Source organism: Silene latifolia, chromosome 11 (assembly GCF_048544455.1).
Source record: "Silene latifolia isolate original U9 population chromosome 11, ASM4854445v1, whole genome shotgun sequence".
NCBI classification, from domain to species: domain Eukaryota; kingdom Viridiplantae; phylum Streptophyta; class Magnoliopsida; order Caryophyllales; family Caryophyllaceae; genus Silene; species Silene latifolia.
The window spans coordinates 2,098,866-2,120,852 of NC_133536.1; the positions used below are offsets into that span (position 1 = coordinate 2,098,866).

The 21,987-nt window shown below is 38.9% G+C and overlaps 3 protein-coding genes across 3 annotated transcripts; all 3 read right to left on the reverse strand.

The window, feature by feature from the left end:
- Positions 1-3,095: 3,095 nt before the first annotated feature.
- Positions 3,096-14,849, reverse strand: LOC141610602 (homeobox-DDT domain protein RLT2). The gene is made up of 18 exons (XM_074428772.1): positions 14,063-14,849; positions 13,142-13,654; positions 12,607-12,677; positions 11,376-11,792; positions 11,098-11,187; positions 10,851-11,015; positions 10,556-10,778; positions 10,354-10,454; positions 9,852-9,938; positions 9,596-9,748; positions 9,350-9,505; positions 8,327-8,536; positions 7,421-8,113; positions 6,405-6,938; positions 5,617-6,246; positions 5,285-5,389; positions 4,894-5,157; positions 3,096-4,306 (listed from the first exon to the last, which is right to left on the reverse strand). Exons 1-18 carry the CDS (start codon positions 14,208-14,210, stop codon positions 3,500-3,502), a joined length of 5,367 nt encoding a protein of 1,788 aa, XP_074284873.1. The 5' UTR covers positions 14,211-14,849; the 3' UTR covers positions 3,096-3,499.
- Positions 14,850-16,101: 1,252 nt separating this feature from the next.
- LOC141612628 (protein DMP7) lies at positions 16,102-16,848 on the reverse strand. Its single transcript, XM_074431444.1, has one exon. The coding sequence runs from the start codon at positions 16,774-16,776 to the stop codon at positions 16,132-16,134; it is 645 nt and encodes a 214-aa protein (XP_074287545.1). The 5' UTR covers positions 16,777-16,848; the 3' UTR covers positions 16,102-16,131.
- Positions 16,849-17,326: 478 nt separating this feature from the next.
- LOC141610603 (uncharacterized) lies at positions 17,327-21,982 on the reverse strand. Its single transcript, XM_074428773.1, has 4 exons — positions 21,754-21,982; positions 18,582-19,742; positions 17,788-17,878; positions 17,327-17,672 (listed from the first exon to the last, which is right to left on the reverse strand). Exons 1-2 carry the CDS (start codon positions 21,886-21,888, stop codon positions 18,675-18,677), a joined length of 1,203 nt encoding a protein of 400 aa, XP_074284874.1. The 5' UTR covers positions 21,889-21,982; the 3' UTR covers positions 17,327-17,672; positions 17,788-17,878; positions 18,582-18,674.
- Between the last annotated feature and the right edge of the window lie 5 nt (positions 21,983-21,987).

Sequence of the window (21,987 nt, forward strand, 5' to 3'; positions counted from 1 at the left end):
ATACATTTTTCACGATTATCCGAGGTTCGACAAATGCTGGTTTATGGCATACCGGCACCTCCAAATGTCTTCCGTTGCTACTCAAATTTTGCGTGGCCGCTTTATCTGACCCGAGGAACTTTCTGTGTGATTTCCGTAAAATTTTGTTCCGGGACTCTGAAATCCTGAAAAACCGTGTATTATACACTTCAATTTGAGCCATTCGGGAGGTCGTATCGGACCCTAATTCTTTTTCTCCCGGTTTTTCTATCACGCGTGCGAGGTTATTTCAGGAGTTAACCTACTCGATTTCAGCCCCGGATAACGAGTATTAATATATTTTTCACGATTATCCGAGGTTCGACGAATGCTGGTTTATGGCATACCGGCACTCCCAAATGTCTTCCGTTGTTACTCAAATTTTGCGTGGCCGCTTTATCTGACCCTAGAAACTTTTGTGTGATTTCCGGAGAATTTTTTTCCGGGACCCTGGAATCCCCTAAAAACCGTGTATTATACACTTCAATTTCAGCCGTTCGGGAGTTAAACTTTGGACCATGTTTCTTTTTCTCCCGGTTTTTCTATAACGCGTCCGAGGTCATTTCAGGAGTTAACCTACTCGATTTCAGCCACGGATAACGAGTATTAATACATTTTTCACTATTATCCGAGGTTCGACGAATGTTGGTTTATGGCAAACCGGCACCCCCAAATGTCTTCCTTTGCTACTCAAATTTTGTGTGGCCGCTTTATCTGACCCGAGGAAATTTTGGTGTGATTTCCGGAGAATTTTGCTCCGGCACCCTGGAATCCCGAAAAATCGTGTATTGTACATTTCAATTTGACCGTTCGAGAGGTCGTACCGGCCCCAGTTTCGATTTCTCCCGGTTTTTCTATCACGCATCCGAGGTTATTTCAGGAGTTAACGTATTCGATTTCAGCCTCGGATAACGAGTATTAATAGATTTTTCACGATTATCCGAGGTTCGACGAATGCTGGTTTATGGCATACCGGCACCCCAAATGTCTTCCGTTGCTACTCAAATTTTGCGTGGTCGCTTTATCTGACCCGAGGAACTTTATATGTGCTTTCCGGAGAATTTTGTTCCGGGACTCTGGAATCCTGAAAAACCGTGTATTATACGCTTCAATTTGTGCCGTCGGGAAGTTGTACCGGACCCTGTTTCTTTTTCTCCCGGTTTTTCTATCACGCGTCCGTGGTCATTTCAGGAGTTAACCTATTCGATTTCAGCCTCGGATAACGAGTATTAATTCATTTTTCACGATTATCCGAGGTTCGACGAATGCTGGTTTATGGCATACTGGCACCCCAAATGTCTTCCGTTGCTACTCAAATTTTGCGTGGCTGCTTTATCTGACCCGAGGAACTTTCGATGTGATTTCCGGAGAATTTTGTTCCAGGACACTGGAATCCCGAAAAACCGTGTATTATAACACTTCATTTTCAGCCGTTCGGGAGGTCGTACCGGACCCTATTTCTTTTTCTCCCGGTTTTTCTATCAGGCGTCTGAGGTCATTTCAGGAGTTAACTTACTCGATTTCAGCCTCGGATAACGAGTATTAATACATTATTCACGATTATCCGAGGTTCGACGAATGTTGGTTTATGGCAAACCGGCACCCCCAAATGTCTTCCGTTGCTACTCAAATTTTGCGTTGCCGCTTTATCTGACCCGAGGAACTTTCTGTGTGATTTCCGGAGAATTTTACTCTAGGACCCTGGAATCCCGAAAACCCGTGTATTCACTTCAATTTGAGTCGTTCGGGAGGTCGTATCGGACCCAGTTTCGTTTTCTCCCGGTTTTTCTATCACGCGTCCGAGGTCATTTCAGGAGTTAACGTATTCGATTTGAGCCTCGGATAACGAGTATTAATACATTTTTCACGATTATCCGAGGTTCGACAAATGCTGGTTTATGGTATCCCGGCACCCCCAAATGTCTTCCGTTGCTACTCAAATTTTGCGTGGCCGCTTTATTTTACCCGAGGAACTTTCTGTGTGATTTCCGGAGAATTTTGTTCCGGGACTCTGGAATCCTGAAAAACCGTGTATTATATACTTCAATTTGAGCCGTTCGGGAGGTCGTACCGGACCCTAATTCTTTTTCTCCCGGTTTTTCTATCACGCGTCCGAGGTCATTTCAGGAGTTAACCTACTCGATTTCAGCCCCGGATAATGAGTATTAATACATTTTTCACGATTATCCGAGGTTTGACGAATGCTGGTTTATGGCATACCGGCACCCCAAATGTCTTCCGTTGCTACTCTAATTTTGCGTGGCCGCTTTATCTGATCCGAGGAACTTTCTATGTGCTTTCCGGAGAATTTTGTTCCGGGACTCTGGAATCCTGAAAAACCGTGTATTTATACACTTCAATTTGAGCCGTTCGGGAGGTCGTACCGGACCCTGTTTCTTTTTCTGCCGGTTTTTCTATCACGCGTCTGAGGTCATTTTAGGAGTTAACCTACTCGATTTCAGCCTCGGATAACGAGTATTAATACATTTTTCACGATTATCCGAGGTTCGACGAATGCTGGTTTATGGCATACCGGCACCCCCAAATGTCTTCCGTTGCTACTCAAATTTTGCGTGGCCGCTTTATCTGACCCGAGGAACTTTCTGTTCGCAATTATTTTCCAACCTCCGCTACTAATCCTACTTTCCATCTCTTTCGTACTATGTTATCTCGATAACAATTACTTTCATCCCAAATAAGCCAATAAAAGTGATGAAAAGAAGGATTATACTTTTGACGTAATATAACCAACTCAAATCCGACTAAACTTATATGTGAATATTTACGTGAATCATCTAATTGAGCTTGCATGTAGGAATTACAATGTACTTGTAATTATTTGAGCATATGACATTTTATATGAAAGAGCTTAAAAATTTACATCTAAACTCACAAACTTTACAATAAAACTTTAAAATAAAGCTTAAAAACATCAAACCGGTTGTATGTATAGCGGGTGATATAATCCATCAACTGAAGAGCGATGCATGTTGTGAAAAGTGTGGAGGACCAAGGGAAGAGAAGGGTCTTATTCATGTTGGTGATCTTAGAATCTTGAAAATAATCACGCAATTTGATGCACATAAAACCGTCTCATACAAAAATTAGTCGTGCAAATGATCTTCAATATGCTATACTTCCTCAGCTCCATGCACTTACCAATCTACATTGTTTATGTTAATACTAAGTACATATGAAAATGAGCATTACAAATCGAATGACTGCTCGCGACCTAGGGTTCTATTTAACTTGAGGCCAAAAACATGAACAAGACAGCCTTCCATTGTAAATGCCCTACTTAAGCTTACATACTTTCGTAACTCGTGTCTTACATTCTTTGCAGCTCATGAGCGCTTGTATTTGATACAACATTGGCGTAAAGCAGCCCCCTAGATTATGGTCTCGTCTCCTGGACCTATACCGTCAGATGAGACTAATGACATGGTAAAAATCCTTCCATTCCCGGGGATTTGTCTCCTATCTACTCACTACTACTACTGTAGTCTGTTGATGCATTATCTGACATGTCATCCTGCTCTCGGTCTCGTACTCCAAGCTCGTCTCCATTTTCTTCGTCATCCGAGTCAGGAATTGTGAACCCAGGACCAATGTTGGTATCTTCTTGTTCATACTCTGCCCCTTCCAAATCATCTTCGTCCATGTCATCATCGTTTTCTTCCTCGTCTACATTGTAATCATTCTCATCCACTAAATGAGAAGGATTACCGTTATAAACTGAGGTATAGGCATCAACCGGCATATCATCATAGTCATCGCCTGACGCTTGGGCATTATCGTCGTTGTAGTCAGATCTCTCAGACATGCTGTCATCATTGACATAAACCTCCTCTGCTTCAACCATTCTCGTTTCTTCCGTGTTCCAATCACCCCTCCCAGAGAATCCAGGTGGAGATTTGTCAAACAGAATTGGGTCTGGAAGACTTCTTACACCAGAGACAGCTGGTGGCTTCTTGATTGGCTTCTGTTGACTCCTGGCAGAGCGACGACCCCTTTTACGTCCTCCTTTGCCACGATCGCTCCGGCTTTTCCATCCACTTACTACCGGACCAGGCCGTTCGTTGGACATTACATTTCTTCTACCCGTCCCAACAACTCTTCTTTGGGATCGTCCTCCTCGAGTTCGACCCCTACCTCGTCCCCGGCCACCTCGTGAAGATGCAAGTCCGACAAATTCATTGCCTCGATCAGGCCACGTATCATCACCATAAGGGCCAGCTAATTCGTCATCATGGATGCTCCTCACAACCGTGCATTCAGAAGGCAGCCTCTGTTATCATATATTAGTAAGATGTCAAATTGCTATATCGCCATGTCGGCTTAGAAATTGTTAGAGACGCAAAAGCTAGTTTTCATAAAAAATATACTTCAAGGCCGCTGAAAAACATATACTGGCGAAGTTAATACATAAAATGGAAAGACCGTTTTAAGTTTTAAATTATCAGGTAATTTTACTCTCCGACTACCTCAAAATATTTGATATCATTAACACGTCCAATAATCCCTTATCACATCCGATAATCCCTTGTCTCAGATCGTATGCTTTTACTTCTCTCCTCACAACCCAGCTCCCCCACCCTACGACACCACAGCACCATCCAACCTAGCGAGTAGCGACCACTACCCACCCTCCCCTTCAACGATTACCGCCTCCCTCACACATCCAAACCGTTGAAAACCTTAAGACCGCTACTCCAATAGGATAGTTTAAGCCTCTCTTTTGGCAGTACCTGTATCCTAAATTAACGTTGCATCTAAGGAAAATTTAAAAATCCTCAACCGAAAGAAAGAAAGGAAAAAAAATGCAGGCATTATTTAACAAATGCATGATTGCAATCTTATAAAGAACAAACTTACAAGAAATTGTGCAGCTTCTGTGTCCTTGGCATACTCTATTTTCTGCTCCGGTAGGTATGCAACAGCCGAGTCAAGTTCCATGAGGCGTAAAGCCACCGCAGCTGTCGTATGGGGTATCCATGGGAGAACAGTAACAGTGCCGATATTGGAGGCATCAAAAATAGCATTTCCAACATTTTTGCCTGATGCCAACAATTCATTCGTGGCCTGAAACTTTGGCGATAAGAAGTCCTTCTTTATTGCCCCTTCTAGCAGTGTAAGAGCCTGGTAGCATGAAAAGAGAAATGAACACACCAACAACGGTAAAAAGCAAAAGAATAAGAGCCAAGGTCTTGAGATAGCTGATAACACAGCACAAGTTTGCAATGACGAATAAATACAGGACGCATACCTGAAGAACGTCTTCCAATGATGACGAGATGTGTAGCTTCATCCCCCAGGATTTTCGATAGGTATCTGACCAGATAGATTGAAGGGCTTCTGGAGGAATGCAAACCTGTTGCAAAAACAAAAAAACGTAGATCTCGGTCAGTCACCTCACCGACTAATTCTATAAGCACAAATTCTCATTTGACGTGACTACGTGAGACTGACGCATACTTCCTATTAAAATGAAGTAATTGTTTCTATTGATGGAAGGGCGAGAGTCCTTTTCAAGAGACTAATATTCCATACGTGAAACATAGAAAAACATTAAAAGTTAAAAAGAGAAATTAATGTCACCTCCACTAGTGATAACATGGCTTTGAGCAATCGCATTCTTAAAGGAGGACGATCAGTGCCTTGGAAGTTCCGTTTTGTATTGGGCTTTCTCTCTTGACATAGGGCAGCATGTTCCGAGAGATTAAAGCTCTTGTCAAACATGGTGTAAGTTTCATGGCAGGTAGGACAGTGATGATCTTCAAAAAAGTAGAGATCACGACAACATTCACATATGTTGACTAATTGCATGGATCGTTTCTTCCCATACTTGGTGGCGCCCAGAGGTGAAGACGAGAAACATTCTGTCCAAGTCCACACTTCAAATTCATTATACCTTCTTAATGCATTATTTAACTCATAATTGTTCCTCCCACACTCAATCTGAAACGACGATGAAGGTTCTGGTGTCTCAGAATTTGAAATGTACACGGCACTGTTGGGGCTATCATTAGCACCAATACTCTCTGGATTTGATGCTACTTCAGAGCCTTCCGATTTGACAGATAATTCATTTTGCCTATCCATGCAATATTCAATTTGTTTCTTCCTCACAGAATCCTTGAACAAAGAGTCAACCTTCTGTAGCAAAGCCTGCAAATGAGATTCTCTGACCCCACGTACGTCCAAAGAAGCTAAGAGAGTATCAAAAGCCTGCAAGTTAGTAAGAAACTTATCACTTGTAGGTAGACTACATAAATAATCTATGTAGTTGGGTTTGATTGGGTGAACAAACGATCACCAATAAGCTAAGAATGCTCATCTCTTCGATTCAATTAATTATCAACAGGAAGAGTAAGAGAAAAACTTACCTCTTCAGAATCAATGAGCTTCCAGCCACCATTATGTAGTTCCACAAATATTCTACCAGCGCCTGGATCATTATACGAGGCGGATGCAATGAACTGCCAGTATCGATTACGTCGACGGTCCTGTCCTAAGGGCAATGACCGGTATACATAGATTTCCTCAGCTTTATGGCCTACGTAAGACTTTAATTGTGCACGACATCTATCAGCATATACAGATTGTTGCAAAGCAAGATTTTCAGAACCAGCAGCATAATCAGGAGTTGCTAAATTTTTCTCCGAAATCAAATCAGCCTGCAGGTTATTGTCATGCAGGGTATCAAAAAAGGGCTTCTGCTGCGTGGACACATTTGTCTCATTATTTTCATCCAGTGCAAGCATCGGACTCCTATCAGATGCACAAGTAGACTCAATTTTGTTTGGAGCAAAAGCTGAATATGGTGTCTTTGTTAGAAATTCTTCCTTCATGCGACGCTTATCGAGTTGAACTTCTGCCCACATTTGCTTCTTCAGAGCAGTTGCTGCCTCAAGGCGTTCCTAGTAATGATCAATGATTTATGTCAGAGTGCAAATAGAATAATTAGGGGATCAGAGGTTCACACGCGCAACTAGGGATATAAGTTATTTGAGCCCGGTTGACAAGCCTCAATATTGGCTCGGATTGAAAAAGGTCACCCCTGCTTGTTTTTGTTTCTCAATTTATTTTTCATTATTTATAGTTGTAGTTTTATTTTATATTACTACTGTATATGTTATTTTTATTAATTTACTTTGAAGCTAAATAGAGTATAAAAAGGAACGATAATTAAGTTCATCTCAATAGGAGCCCAATACAGACTTCATATTGTCCGAGCCAATCCCAAGGTACAAGTTAATAAACTCAACAAGCTTTGAGCCAAGCCCGAGCTGCCAATCATAAGTCTATTCACGCTCAAGCTCAGATCAGGTGCCTTACATCACTATGGGCAGCAGTCACATAATAAGCTAATAACAGGAAAAAAAAAAAAAAAAAAACTCACCTCGAGAACTACTCTAATTGAATTTCCCTCATTAGCCACACCAATCAGCGCAACAAGGGCGTTGAGACGCTCTTCAACACTCAGAACAGAGTATTCTCCCTCCATAAGGCCTTGAACCCAGGCTTCACCAGGGAAGCTTTCATCAATATCAGTGTCTTTGTGATCAACATTAGTTCCTTCTTGACACATACCACTACCATCGATACTTTCCTCAATAGTGCAACCGTTATTATTCACGTCCTTGAAACCTATTAAATGAGCAGAAGGCAAACCATCCCTTACGGTTGCAAGTCCATTTGGCTTGACAGCATCTGAACTAATTTTTGCTTGGCATCTATTCACGTCATAAGTACGGTCTACATCATTGTTGGGAGTCAACTCAGTAGCCAAGTCATCAACCTCCGGATCTTCAGCCGTATCACTTTCAGAATCTTCATCTTTCTCGGCCTCATCACCCTCTACCCCTTCAACATCCGCCACCTCACCATCAACAAGGCCACTTTTAAAAACCCGAATTTTTTCCCTGGCAGCAGACAGAATAGCTTCGGCATCAGTGGGATCTTTCCGAAACGGGGTACGTACGCAATATGTTGAAGGTGCAGTTCGCTCAAAGAGCTTAGTATCCCTTGACAAAGCTGCTGCAATTGAAGCTTCAGGTGTCTTGCTTGTGGTTAGGTCCCGAAGTCCTGATTTCTATTAACAATATCTCCAGTTAGAACTTAGAAGTCAGATTAAACTACTACAACCACGAACGTACTTACAAAATGTCTCTGGTAAGGGGTTCTAAACAAAAATACTGTAAGACGACAGGTTATTTACCGACAATATTCTATCAAAGAACATGGAATTTTTCAATAATGCTGATGTAAAACCGACTAAAACTATAAAGCAAGTGTAAACAATTACCTGTATCCTATCAGCGACTTCCAATATATTTAACCCATCATCTCCTTCGAGAGAAAGAACATAATATGCTGCAAATTTGACTGTCCCAGGTGTCAATCTATGCCTTGACCTACGAGGGTTTGAGTAACCTCTTTCTCGCATAATGGCAACAGCATTCTCAACTGTTGCTCCAGTACGCAAATTAGATATCAAGTCAATGCCATCATCACCCTGAGTACAAAAGAGAGAATGTAAGCAACAAATATGGCGCCAGCAAAAACTAACACAACACATTCACCGCAGTAAAATTTATATACAGCACAACTCAGAAGGCATATAAAACAACACATCTTCGACCATCCTCAATAAACTAACTTTGGTTAAAAGGACCCAGCTTATCTCTAACTTTTGGGATATGGAATGCAGCATATAATACTTGTGCAACTGATAAGTACTTCGTATCCAGTACACATTTAAACAGACCCGCACTGCTGGCACTTGATATACATTTGCTATAACAAGAAGTTGATACTCCCCCAGAACGAACCGAAGACGACAATATGAACAGAGTAATTTGGGATATCAAATGTGACAAATTCATAGCATTAAATCTCAGTTTTGGTCGTGGTCGTTGTATCAGTTATCGACTTATCGCGGCCCAATCGCGTTAAATGCTGTCAATATCCCCCCTTAAACGCGGAAAAATGCAGTTGCGGTAAACAAAATCTTTATAATTCTGTTGCGTATCAGTGTAGCGGTGGATATTTAAAACTACGATACATTTAACATTATATATCAACATATCTTTAGACAAATTATGGTATCAGTTGACTATCCAAGTTAAATGGAGACAATACACAAGCGATGGAGAGAGTATGTAATCAGTAGTAGGCCAAAGTCAGCACATTAAAGTGCATTGAACGTTACTCCCGACTTGATAGGCGCAGAACTGAAACATAACTAAATCTTTCTTCTCTTAGAAAGTAACAGACACCTAGGATAAAAAATAGGGACAACCCAGGATACATCAACAATCTTACATACCTCATCTTCCTCGCGAGAACATGGTTGCTCAACGTTCATTTTCTTCAGTTTTGGCCCAAAACCAGCAGACAACGCAAACTGCCGCAGAATTTCAGGCCAGGTCAGTGGGCTCAAGTTGCGCTGCCAGCTGCGGATATCAAATCCCCATGTGTATGCCTGATCGATAATTGAAAAAAAAAAAGGCCTTCAAACTCGATCTTAAATTAACATTTCGCAAGAAAAAAATAAATAAATAATAGACTTTACCCCTTCAACTATATGAGGATGCCCTCCACCTGGATTAGCCACACTATTTTGGTTGATGTTCAGACCAGTGGAAGGTGTTCTAGCTACATCCTCAATATCCTTTATAACCGTTCTCAGAAGAGCTACGTGTATTTCTCCCAATAATCGAGGATCCTGAAAGAATAGCACAACACATAAGAATTTTGCATAACCATCGATAAGTGACTTTCAATGAATCGTATAATAAATATGTACGCATTGAAGGCCATGAGCTTACATAATCATGAAAAGCTTGAACAAACTCATCAAGGGTAAATGGCCATAATCCAAGAACATCTGCAAAAGTTATCAGAAATCTCCACACCTAAATAAGAACCATAAGTCAGTAACATGCATAAAAGCTTTTTTTTTTATTTGTACGTAGAAGGATTCCAAGAATAAATAAAGAGTATATGAAAAGGATAGATATCCCAAAGACAAGGAAAGGGGATAATATACTGACATACAAAACCCCATTAAGAAAACCTTTCTTAAGACCTGCTCTATCACGATTAATCCCTGATTATAATTATAAATTCTCTAATTCCCTAGCTTCATTTTGCTCCCTACAGCAATATACACATCTTAACCCAAACACCCCTCTCGAGGTTGCAACATCAGTAAATACATCTTCAACTAACTAGAAATCAAGCAGGCGAGGAGCCCACACTTAATACTATTAATATCAATGGGACAAGCCTACAATAGAATGAAATCAATTAACATCAACCGAGTCTCACCATCAATAGGTTGCCCACATTTTCCTCGGAGCCCAGCCATGGCTTTACTGCAAATGGCTTCTTCAACTGCACAGACATTGGTGGAAACACACGCAGCATATCTGTTGCACAGTATATTAATAAGCTTAATGATTAAAAAAATCATTCATAAAAGCAAATCAAATATACAACAGATTTTCCAGAGTTTCGCAGAAGAAGCTACCTCTAAATGAATCAAGATTTTCCAGAGTTTCACAATCCAGTGCTACAATGGATGGCAAGCCCTTTGTTGAAGCAGCTATCTCCATCAGTTCCAATCTTTCATCTTCAATAAGTTCCATTGATTCTTTAGCTAGCCTGCGTGCAACTGCTCTATCATTTGCAGCTTTCTGTCTAGCTGCTTCTCTTTCTCTACGAAGTTCTTCCTTTTGCCTCATTTTCTCAGCCTAAGTCAGTACACAACTATAAGATATCCCCAGTAAACCGTAAGCATAAGCTTGATGACAGAACAAGCTTACCCTTTGAGACTCCTTTAACATATATTTCTCTCTACGTTCCATTTCACGCTTTTGCTCCCTCTGGTATCGTTCTTCTTCTCGCAATCTTTCACGTTGCAGCCTCTCTTCTTCTTTTCTGCGTTCTCGGTCTTGCCTCTCCATTTCTTTTCTCATATTTTCTTCTCTCTTAATACACAAAATACCAATGAGATAATTATGACATAATGCAAGAGACTCAATAACACTACTGATCAAGAAGCCTATGTACCTTTCGCCTCAGAATATCCTGTTTTTCTAACTCTTTTCGCATCCTTTTCTCATGAGCTTCCACTTCCTTGGCTATTCTTGATTCATCAGTCTGAAATACAAAATCATTACCAAAAAAATTGCCAGAATTAGACAGGAAAAAGGTCAAAAATGAAAACAAGACTTAAATTTGAGAAAACAGTCCAAATAGGGTCTGTAAGCTACTAAGGATATATTCATGTAAAATATGTGACACATCATATAGTAGTGTAACTGAAAATATAATGTCAATTTAGATACCTTGCGCTTCCTTTCCACCCTCATAGCCTCGTCCTCCTGTGAGACGATCCTATCTGATGGCATAAATGCATTTTCCTGTCCTATGATTGGCTGAGCGCTGAAAGGTGATTCCATGGCCATACCCATATAAGGAGATTTATGAACAATATTATCATAGTCGCCTGATGTAGAAGGTATGGAGCTCCGTAACTTTCCCTGCTGAGACGTCAGACTTTGACTTGGAAGAGCGTAGGAAACAGGCACATCCTCATACCCATGCACGTACGCCTGTCCGCTGGATGAAGGAGGATTCTTAGTGCCAAGGACGTCAGCGGGTGAGCCGTAGTAATGAGGCTGAGAAACTCTTTCATATGATTCATTTTTAACAGTTGGCTGCTCTGGCAGAAATTGATATTCCTGCAATGCTCTACCTGAGCCCTGTTAAAGCAACAAGCAAACCAAATTCAACATCAATTACTGTAATGGAAAAGTAAAGGCCTGACATAAAATCATTTGATACGTAAACAATTAAAAGTTTTGTGCCACTTGCAAAGGATTGTTATTGCATTCAAGTCGATAAAAACTCATGGTCTCATGCCTCCTCTGAGGGGTGTCCACGGATAAGCTTCCTACTTAAAATCTTTCTTTTAAAGTGTGCTATTTGTTGCCAACATGGTCTAAGACCCCGTTACCTTTACTCATCTTGCAATTTCATCTACATCTCAGGTTCACAACCACGGCGAGGGGCAACATTGTCAGATGGCAGACAGGTCACTAAGTAGGGTAATAAAGTAGTATTAGAAAAATGTCATAAATAGTAGGGGAAATGGAAATACCAACATTCTTTGTAAAAGAAAATCAAAATTCCTCTGACTGCACGTTCGGTACAGTCTTCTTTCTGCACTACCCGTAACTAAATAACTACAATGAGGCACATAGGATATCAAATAGATGGGGCCGAACAGCACAACAAAAATCATAAGTTCAAGATTGGGAATGGAAGTAAAATCATTGTATTCCTTCATAGTTGTCATGTAAAGTACCAAATCAGTCACAAGCAAACAACAAGACACTACTCACTAGTTACGTTCACTATGCACATGTGCATCAAAGTCTTCTTGACGGGGTACACTAATATTTACATTATAAAAAACTAAGTAAAGCAGTTCTAAAACCGTCAAAGAGAGTGATTCATATCAGAAAGGTTCGAAAATAATCTGCTAGATGTTCTTGAAAGTTAATTGTAACCAACCTTGAAAGCTTTGGCATCATACAAAGGAGCCTCATAACCACGTCCAGCAGGTTTCTGTGGTGCCCCAGACGCTGTCAAAACATGAGAAATGTTTAGTATATCAGAAAATATCGTTTTGCATAAAGCATGCATGTTTTTGAATCAAAATCAAATTTTAACAAATGACGGCAGGAATCGCCTTACACAATTGAAATGCCAAACAACACAAGGCTAAATAAACAAAATCGTAGAGTGAATCAGCAGAATGACGACACGAGTCACAAAAACACACCCACCCACCCACACACAAGAAATGCTGCCGGTATCAATTAATACTTTCTATCAACACCTTAAACTTCAGTGGTTCACATTAGTAGTTTCTGCTGGCAACTACAAATGCTAGGAATAAAAGGACAATTTGCTAGAAATCATGAACCAATAATATAATAAAAACAACAAGACGGCCACCTTAATCCTAAATGACACCTAAAAACGTACTACAACAATTATCAAAGAAAACCAAGGCACATCAAGTTGAAAGGGAAATAAGACTTACACATAGGAGCACCAAAAGCACCAGGAGGCAAAGGATCAAACTCCATTCCAAGAGCAGGCCCATCCTCCCTTAATTGTTCCCCAAGCTGAGCTTCGACAAATGCAATAGCACGTAGCTCAACTACAGATTGAGAAGGCTCAGGGTGTCTCCCGGGCCCACTTAATCTAGGCACAGCAACACCAGGATGGACCCCATAGTTCCGCCTTGATTCCCCGTGCCCATACGGGCTTGAACCCGACCCGGATCCTGACACATGCTCGATCCCAAATTCACCACCCAACATCTCATCCTTCGCAGTAGGTGGAGGCAGTGGGAGGGACGGGGTCCCCCCAGTAGCAACATTAACCATCACCGGAGTAGCAGTCTCCACTTTCTTCGACTTCTTACCAGATCCGGACGTTCCCTTCCTATCCTTCAGCCTCCTATGGCAGAACCACATTTGTAATTGCCGGTCAGTTAGCCCTAATTGGGTTGACAGGTCTGCCCTCAAAGCTTCGGAAGGATATGTCTCAACTGGAAACAAAAGTATAATACACAATCAACCACCAAAACCCATCAAAACAACAAAACTTCTCACAAATCAAATACCTCATCATCATCAACAACAACAAAGCCTTAATCCCAACATGATTTGGTATCGGCTGACATGAATCATCATTTGAATTCAACAAAATCATCAAAGACACAAACTTTTTCTATCTCATAAACTAATCTAAACAATAAAATCAGCAAATCAAACATCATTCATCACAAAAACCAAATCATACACCAAACAAGCAACAAAAACAACAGATCTGAAACACAAAACTGATCAAAATTAACTAAAATCAGCATCAAAAACATCAATTTTTCCCAAATTTCAATCTAAATAACAGATTTAACACAAAAAATAACAAAATAAAAAAAATAATAATAAACAACCTTGATATGTTTTCTCAAGAACTTCAAGTTGAGAAGCAGTTTTCATCTTTCTCTTAGACTTAGGTTCACCACCACTTCCACCGCCACCCCCTCCTCCTCCTCCTGTTTCTGGAAACTTATTCTCTCCATCAGAACTTCCACCCTCCATTGATGAAATTTAACCCCCAAATTAATCCAATTAACAACAAAAACCCTAAAAATTGACAAAAACTAACCCAGATGTAGTTTTAAACATAAAACACAAAAATAACACCGACCCAGATGATAAAAAGCAATGAATTAAAATGGGTATCTCGAAAATCAGCCCATATTAAACTACAAATATAACAAAATTAAAAATTAGGTATTATAGAAAAAGGGGATTTTTAATAATGATAATTATAATTATAATAATGATGCTAGATTGCTAGATTGAATAAGAAAGAGAGATATTTTGTGGGAAATTTCCAAATTACTAAGAACAGTTTGTATGTAGTATAGTAGAGTATTAATTAAGTTTATTACTATTATTATGATGATTTTATTGTATTTATTAATAACAATTTTGTTCTTTAGAAAAAGTAAATTCCACGAACAATCAAACGATTGCTTGTTGTTGTTGATAATGAGAAGGAATAAAAGTGTTACATTGAATTGAATTATTTGATTAATTGGATTTGATTTAGAGGAACAATTTTAGTGTATTGGTCATAATATTGCTAGTAATAGTAATAAAATCATTAAATCAAAAGAAAAAATTAGAATTAGAAATTTTAGTGTACACATGCTAGTTCGTTCATATTTTTTCAAAAAAAATTACAAAGTTCAAGTTTTTTACCTCAAAAATGGTATCAATTCAATTGTGCCAATTGTAATTGTTATTAATTTTATTTTATTTTTTTCGAGTTTATGTTTGTGAAATGTTGAAACCCCGGATTATTACGTAATTTTAATCAAGATTTACCATTGTTTTCTTAAGATCGTTCTTGATACTTACATCTTTTTAAGATCGTTCATGATACTACCCGTCTACCCGTATTGTACAACTTGCAAGAGAGGTAGATTTGTTAAGTTTGAGGATCTAACAATTATGGAAAATTTAGTTTGAACTTTTATGTTCTTGGACCTTAAAAACGCGAATTATTAATCTTTTCAACACATGTTTAGCATTGTAATACTTCTTCCTCTCCTAAGATCGATCATAATGCTTGCACAATTTTTAAGAAATTTTTTTTTTTTGTCAAATTTATGTCAATCAATATACCTTCACCTAGAGCAAGGATCTTCTCCATTTCTTTCTCTCCATTTCCTCTCACATTCACATATTATATTATTATTTCTCATTTATCTCATCAATTACTTGCATCATTAGATCGTTCTAAAATATGATCCGGACCGTTAAAAGGAAATGGAGAGAAGAAGAAATGGAGAGAATGCGTATTGCTTCACCTATTAGCTTATTCAACATCTACCCCACGACTAGGCTAACACCAATCAAACCATCCGGCATTAACGTAGTGTCAAGGCCGCATCACTCCACTTAATCACACTCACTCTTTTTCTCGTGCTCGTTAGTAAAAAGATTTTCCTCCTTTAAACATTTCTCATCTTTTGCGTGCAACATTGTCATAAGAAGTTTTTTCTTAGGAAAATGTTAATTAGATTAGACATTTATGATAAAGTTGCATTAATCAAATGTGGGATTTTTCAAAAAGGGGTGCTAGTGAAGTCAATCAAAGTTAAACCTAATCAAGAGACAATTTCCCAATGATGTTATCAATATTATCCGATTTGAAACAGTTAATAGAGTTTATAAGACCCGACATGTTGACTATGATCCGCATTTGTATTTTATCATTTGAATATATATTTTTGGATCCAAATGTCGAAATTAACTTCACGAATGCTAGATCGAATCTGCAGTGACGATCAATGTCATAGATTTGACTATCGATCATTAAAATTCAGTCGAGTTTCTACCAATTGCCATATACAACAAATCATAATTTCAAAAAAAATCATCAACCAAAAAACAAAATTGGCTTGAGATATATATATAATTTTTTGGATTTAATAACAATCGACTTAGCTCAACTCTTAGAAAGAGGAGATACAACACCATTACGTTTATTAGGAAAACAAAAAAACAACAAACTACAAACAATTCCAACAATAATAGGAAACATAACAAGCCTTTGCTTTGTCTCTTCAGAAGGCAAAGGAAACAAACATTTCACAACATTTTGATCAATCAAAGCCACGGCCATAAAGATTAATAATCCCATAAATGCATGAAGAAAATCGAGAAATCTTATACGATACTTAGTCGCTTGCTCGGGACTAAGCGTAACTGACCCGTCTAATATCCATAAACCTTTAAATGTCGCTAGACCATATCGTACTTTACCCCTCTCATCGCGTACACTATCGGTGAAACACATTAGAAAACATGAGATGCTCATTAGAGTTATAAGACATAATGTTGTAACTTGGGCTTGGAAGGTTTGGCATTGTCCTTGGTTTGTAAGGACAGGTGAAAACATTTCAAATATTAGGACTGACCCTGATGGTAGTAGGCTTGATAAATGGGATGTGCCTTTAAATGTTTTACGTATCGCTTTTTGGGTTCGGGTTTTTGGTTGTTTTGGGGGAAGTGACTCGTTTTCAAGAAGAGGTTGTCGTTGTTCTTCATCGATTACTCGTGAAATTATATCTTCCACCACCTTAATCTCCATTTCAACAAAACTCGACTCAAAAAAGATCCGATCCGATCGCACGAAATAATTGTTTGATTTTGTTTGTAGAAATTTAATATACTGAAAATTGTCCAAGGGAGTTTTTGTAATGTTACATTGTACCCAAAATAGAAGCTATTTGCTGGATTATTAATCAGTTACTTAATTGTCCAAGCTGTTTTATTTGTTGAAAATTTAATTTATGACGTGGATTTACTAATTACTACACTAATCCGTTTTATGTATCTGTTTACTCCCTTTTTTTAGTGTGGTTAAGGAAAATGTAACTTCAATATTATAACGACATATACGATATACGCTCATGCATTGGCGGATCTATGAACAACATTCCGGGGACACTGGAAACAAAAAATTTTTTTGCCCATTTTGTCTTATTTTCAGGCTAAAAAAAATAAACTTATAACTTTTTTAAATATATATAGATTTTAAATATTAATCAGGACCCCGAAAAGAGGTTTTCCTGAATCTGCCATTGGCTACGCTCTTGTTAAAGTCTCTGTCATTAACCAAAGAGAGGAGACTAGGAGAGGACTATCAAAATGACGATGATCAAACTATTCATCAAAATCATTCTCAAAGTAAAAAGGTCTACAAATAAGTGAGACGGCAAAAAATGGAAAAAAAAGACCCGGAAATTACTTTTGTTACCTAAATTATTCAATTCATATACAAGTTCAAGTATTGTGATTCTATGCACCTGAATTCCTACAAATTTGTACTCAATGCAACATAGACAAACTTTCTCTTCTGAAATGCTGGATACAGACTCACAATACATTCGAGTCGCAGTAAGACCGATATGTTGACATTCTGAGATGCACTCTTTGTTTGCTTGACATCGAACATTAAGCTTGCAATTATGGTGTGTGTGAAACCTACAATACCAAAGAGGTCTTAGCACAGTAGTTAAGACGGAGGTATCGTGGAGCAATCATTAAAGTTGACGATTTTACCAAAATAACCACATTAGGACTTGAGAGAAAAGCAAACCTGTATATGCTGGTGAAATGCAATCACATACTGCCCGGCTCGACTGCTCGTTATGGACTTCAGGATCGCACCATTACCATTTCTATCAAAGCTGCACATACAGCATTTTGTTAGTTGTTGGAATACATGCCATCATCTCGTATATAATTAAAATGCATAAAGTACTATCAATTCAGCAAAAAATAATAGAACAATTACTTTCAGCAAAAGAAATAAAAATGAGTGAGTCAATAAAATATGAATGAAGCAACTTATTATCGGATCAAAACAATACTTCGGAGTGATAAAGAGATCACAAGGAAACTAAGACCTAGAATGCAGGTCAAAGCCATGAAGTAGAATGGCATAGGGTCACCACAAGTATAGTTTTCAATAGAGCAGACAATTTCACAGATAGCTCCGTTTTTCGTACTTCCCTTAGAAATTAGGGTTACAGTAAGCAGCCTTCAATGGTGGTTTGCAATTGGTGTTGCAGACTCCTTCGTTAATGGTTTCCTTGCTGTTTGATCTCTCTCAATATAATAGTTGCCTGCCTCACACCGTAGTACGAGTGGACGACATGCATACAAACCTTTATGATTAAGCAATCAAAGTAAACAGACAAGAATACATTGAAACAGCAGAAGAAAACCATTGGTTACGTTGAATATAGACAAAGTCGACTAGAAAAACAACATATGACAACATAAAGGGCACATCAAACTGTAACCTTGGTAAGAAACCGCAGAAAAAAAATGCATGTGAAATGCAATATTAATCAATCAAAATAATAAATATGTGGAGATAAAACTTGCCATTTCCCAGTTCAACTGGTTCCACATGCTCTGCAGGTTGTCCAACATAAACTCAAAACCAATAGAATAGTTACGGCTCTGTATCCAAAAATGTTAACGATGACTGTTGAAGTGGATGTTTCGTCTGTTTTTTCTTTTGAAATCCTTTGGGCCAATAAGATTTGGAAGAGAATCATTCATCTCTCTAGATAGGAAAGCTGCAGCCTCTAATTTTCCCATTTTCTTCAGGCTATCAATCAAGGACCTGTATATATAGATTGAAGGACGGACATTTCTAAGCTTCATTGAATCAAAAAGTTTCAACGCTTGATCAGTTTGACCTGACCGACCAAAGCTCTCAATTAACGCTGTATAAGTTCTCAAATCCAGTATAAGTCCTTTCTCATCCACTTCTCGCATAAAAACTAAGCAAAGATCTAATCTACCAAATTTTTGGAGCTTGTTCAACAACGTATTATATGTCACAATGTCTGGAACTACGTCGGCCTCTTTCATAGAAGCAAATTCTAGAAGCATGTCATCCAATTTACCAGCTCGACCTAATATCCAAAGAACTGTATTATAAGTGAACAAATCCGGCTTGCATTTTGAATCCTTCATATACCCATATACCATTAGGGCCTTCTCAGCCTGCCTAGCCTCGGCAAACCCGTATATAATTTTGTTCAGAATCAGTACTTTATGGTGTAATGTTCCGTCAGATATATCCCGAACAAATTTGAGTAGAAGCTCACAATCATCTGTGTTTGCAAAAGCTCTGGCGAGATTGCAGTATGATTTTGAACTCAAGCAGTCATAGGAAACCAATAGATCCTTAAATATTTGAAGTGAAAGCTCAATGTCACTCCGTTTGCTTGTTGCAGACAAAATGATGTCCAGTGCATTAAAACTGAGGACAATATGTTTGTTGTGTAAATGTTGTAGCAGCTTAGTAATTGCAGAAACACTTTCAGATTTGCATAGCCGTTCAATTTCATTACATATGTCCCTATTCGAGGAAGTTTCAATTGTGCTAATAACTTGATTGACAATTTCATCCGTGGGATCTGCTTTATCAGGACAGCTTTGCGTCACAACAGATTTAACTGAACCTTTAAAACGACTTGGCACAGCAAAGAGCGGCAATATCCGAACACCATTCAACAGCGATGCAATATAGATCTGTAATAGGAAAATATTAACATAAGGAAAAGCGATCCGACTAAACCATCATATGAAATGGACACTAAGTACAAGTTTAAAATTATAAACAATTTGAAGATTGAATCAACGTAAAGTCACAAAATGTTGTTTAACCGCTCCGACCTTACAAATTTACAGTGACATGTGAGATTTCACCGTTTCAGAATAAACGGTTTAAGGTTAAAAGCATGGGATTTTGAATATGATAGTATGTCACTGTAACAATTTAAAAACTCATCCTTCTATTAGAAGCCTAGCACTTGAGCTTAAGAACCTAATAGGTCTCATGGTCATACGATCTGACTCTAAAGTTTCCCAATGATGCAACAACAACAACAACAACAACAACATCAGAGCCTTAATCCCAAAATGATTTGGGGTCGGCTGACATGAATCATCCTTTGGAACCGTCCACGGGTGAACGCACGCCTAAAGTTTCCCTATGATGCAGCTTAAATTAAATCTGAAGGCCACATAGCCTTCCAGACACTCTTATAGTTATCCTTATGAAGTCATTTCCTCACAGTTTAGCTGACCCTCAAGGAACTAGGGAGAGCCAGAGCTTGGAGTATCACTTAAGCTAAGTAAAGTTCGGATGGAACCCCAGACGATGATTTCATCGCTTTTCAATGTTTGATTTTGCTGTGTGTTAGAACATTGAATTGTATGGCTAGCACAATTCTTACTAGTTCTCCCTGCAAGGCTTCCAGAAGTACCAAAACAACAAGGAAGAACTTCCGACTAAGTACCAGTTAAAACATTAGTTTCTAAAGCAAAGCGGTTCAACTAAACTATCATGTGAAACGTACACTAAGGGTGTGTTTGGATTGAGGTATTTGGAGGGAAAAGAAAGGGAGGGAGAGTAGGGGATTTAAAATCCCTTATTTGGATAGCAAATGAGGGTGGAGGGAAATGGAGGGGGAGAGATTTGGAGGGATCCAATTTTCCTCCTCCAAGCCTAATCAAAATCTCTCCACAATAGGCAAGATTTGGAGGGAAATTGTATCCAAACAACCCCACTCCATTCCCCCTCCCCTTCCCTTCTCTCCCTTCCCCTTCCCTCCTTCCCCCTCCCCTCCCTTTCTCTCCACTTTTGCTATCCAAACACACCCTAAGTACCAGTTTAAACATTAATTTCTAAACAATTTTTTGAACCAATGTAAAGTCACGAAATCTTGTTTAAATAGTCCGACCTTACAAATTTACAATGGCAATTGAAATTTCTCCGTTTCAGAATAAACAGCAAGGTTTTAAGGTTAACAGCAAGAGATTTTGAATATAACACAGTCACTGTAATAATTTAAAACTCGTAGCACTCGAGCTTAAAAACCTAATAGGTCTCATTGTCATACAATCCGACTCTAGACTTATCCGCCAAACACGAAGTTTAGGTGACCCTCAAGGAACCAAGGAGAGACAGAGCTTGGCATATCATTGAGCTCCGCTAACCAGGACATGGCGGAACAACCAAAGCTTGGCTAGGCAACATGGTAAATTGTGGAGAACCACGTTGACACGCCCACCCCCACAACCCACCCAAACCCCCAAACCAGCCCAACCCAATAATTTCTTCGCGCATTTACCTAATTACCTTGATCTTTTTCTCCACTGAACAAATTTCGACAGCACGACAGCTATGAATTACCATTTACCTCTTCTATAAAATTAACCTAACCTAATTGACATTAACGAAACCTCGAAAACTAAAAACCCTTCAATCATCAAAATGAACCTAACCTAATTACCAAATTGACATTAACATTCAAAATCATCAATAAAAACTAATTCTCATTTTAATCAGTAACCCAATAAAATCAGTAACAGCAGAAAATGGGCAATAAGACCGTATCGATCATTTAATAAGACCGTCATATGGTACGACAAAGAAAACCTAATTTAAACCAGGTTACCAATTAAAATAGTACAGTAGACGGGTAAGGGTGAAATGAAAAAAACAAATAAAGTAAATTATAGAATAAGACGGTCTTACAGTATAATAGCGGCGATGTTTGAGGGAAGCTAAGCGGAAAAAGTGGTTGGTGTGGTGGGACCTACTCACGGCGGCCGACAAGTAAGGGCGGAGAGTGTACAAGGTTGTGTGGAACAATTTGGATGACGTGGGCATGCTGTGTGTGTTTCTGTTTCACAGTTTCAACCCAACAAATACAATCTTGCTCATTCATGTAGTGCTTTTGGCCTGTGTCTTTTATTTACGGGTTCGAGA

Bases quoted from the DNA above. Each gene is read 5' to 3' on its own strand.
- LOC141610602 (XM_074428772.1), bottom strand. From the start codon at position 14,210: ATGGAGGGTGGAAGTTCTGATGGAGAGAATAAGTTTCCAGAAACAGGA. The intron at 10,455-10,555 runs GTAGCTTCTTCT...ACTGTGCAACAG, and splicing joins AAATCTTGATTCATTTAGAG to ATATGCTGCGTGTGTTTCCA. The intron at 9,506-9,595 runs GTAAAGTCTATT...ATTATCGATCAG, and splicing joins ATCCTCATATAGTTGAAGGG to GCATACACATGGGGATTTGA.
- LOC141610603 (XM_074428773.1), bottom strand. From the start codon at position 21,888: ATGCCCACGTCATCCAAATTGTTCCACACAACCTTGTACACTCTCCGC. The intron at 19,743-21,753 runs GTAAGACCGTCT...TTCCTATTACAG, and splicing joins AACATCGCCGCTATTATACT to ATCTATATTGCATCGCTGTT.
- LOC141612628 (XM_074431444.1), bottom strand. From the start codon at position 16,776: ATGGAGATTAAGGTGGTGGAAGATATAATTTCACGAGTAATCGATGAA.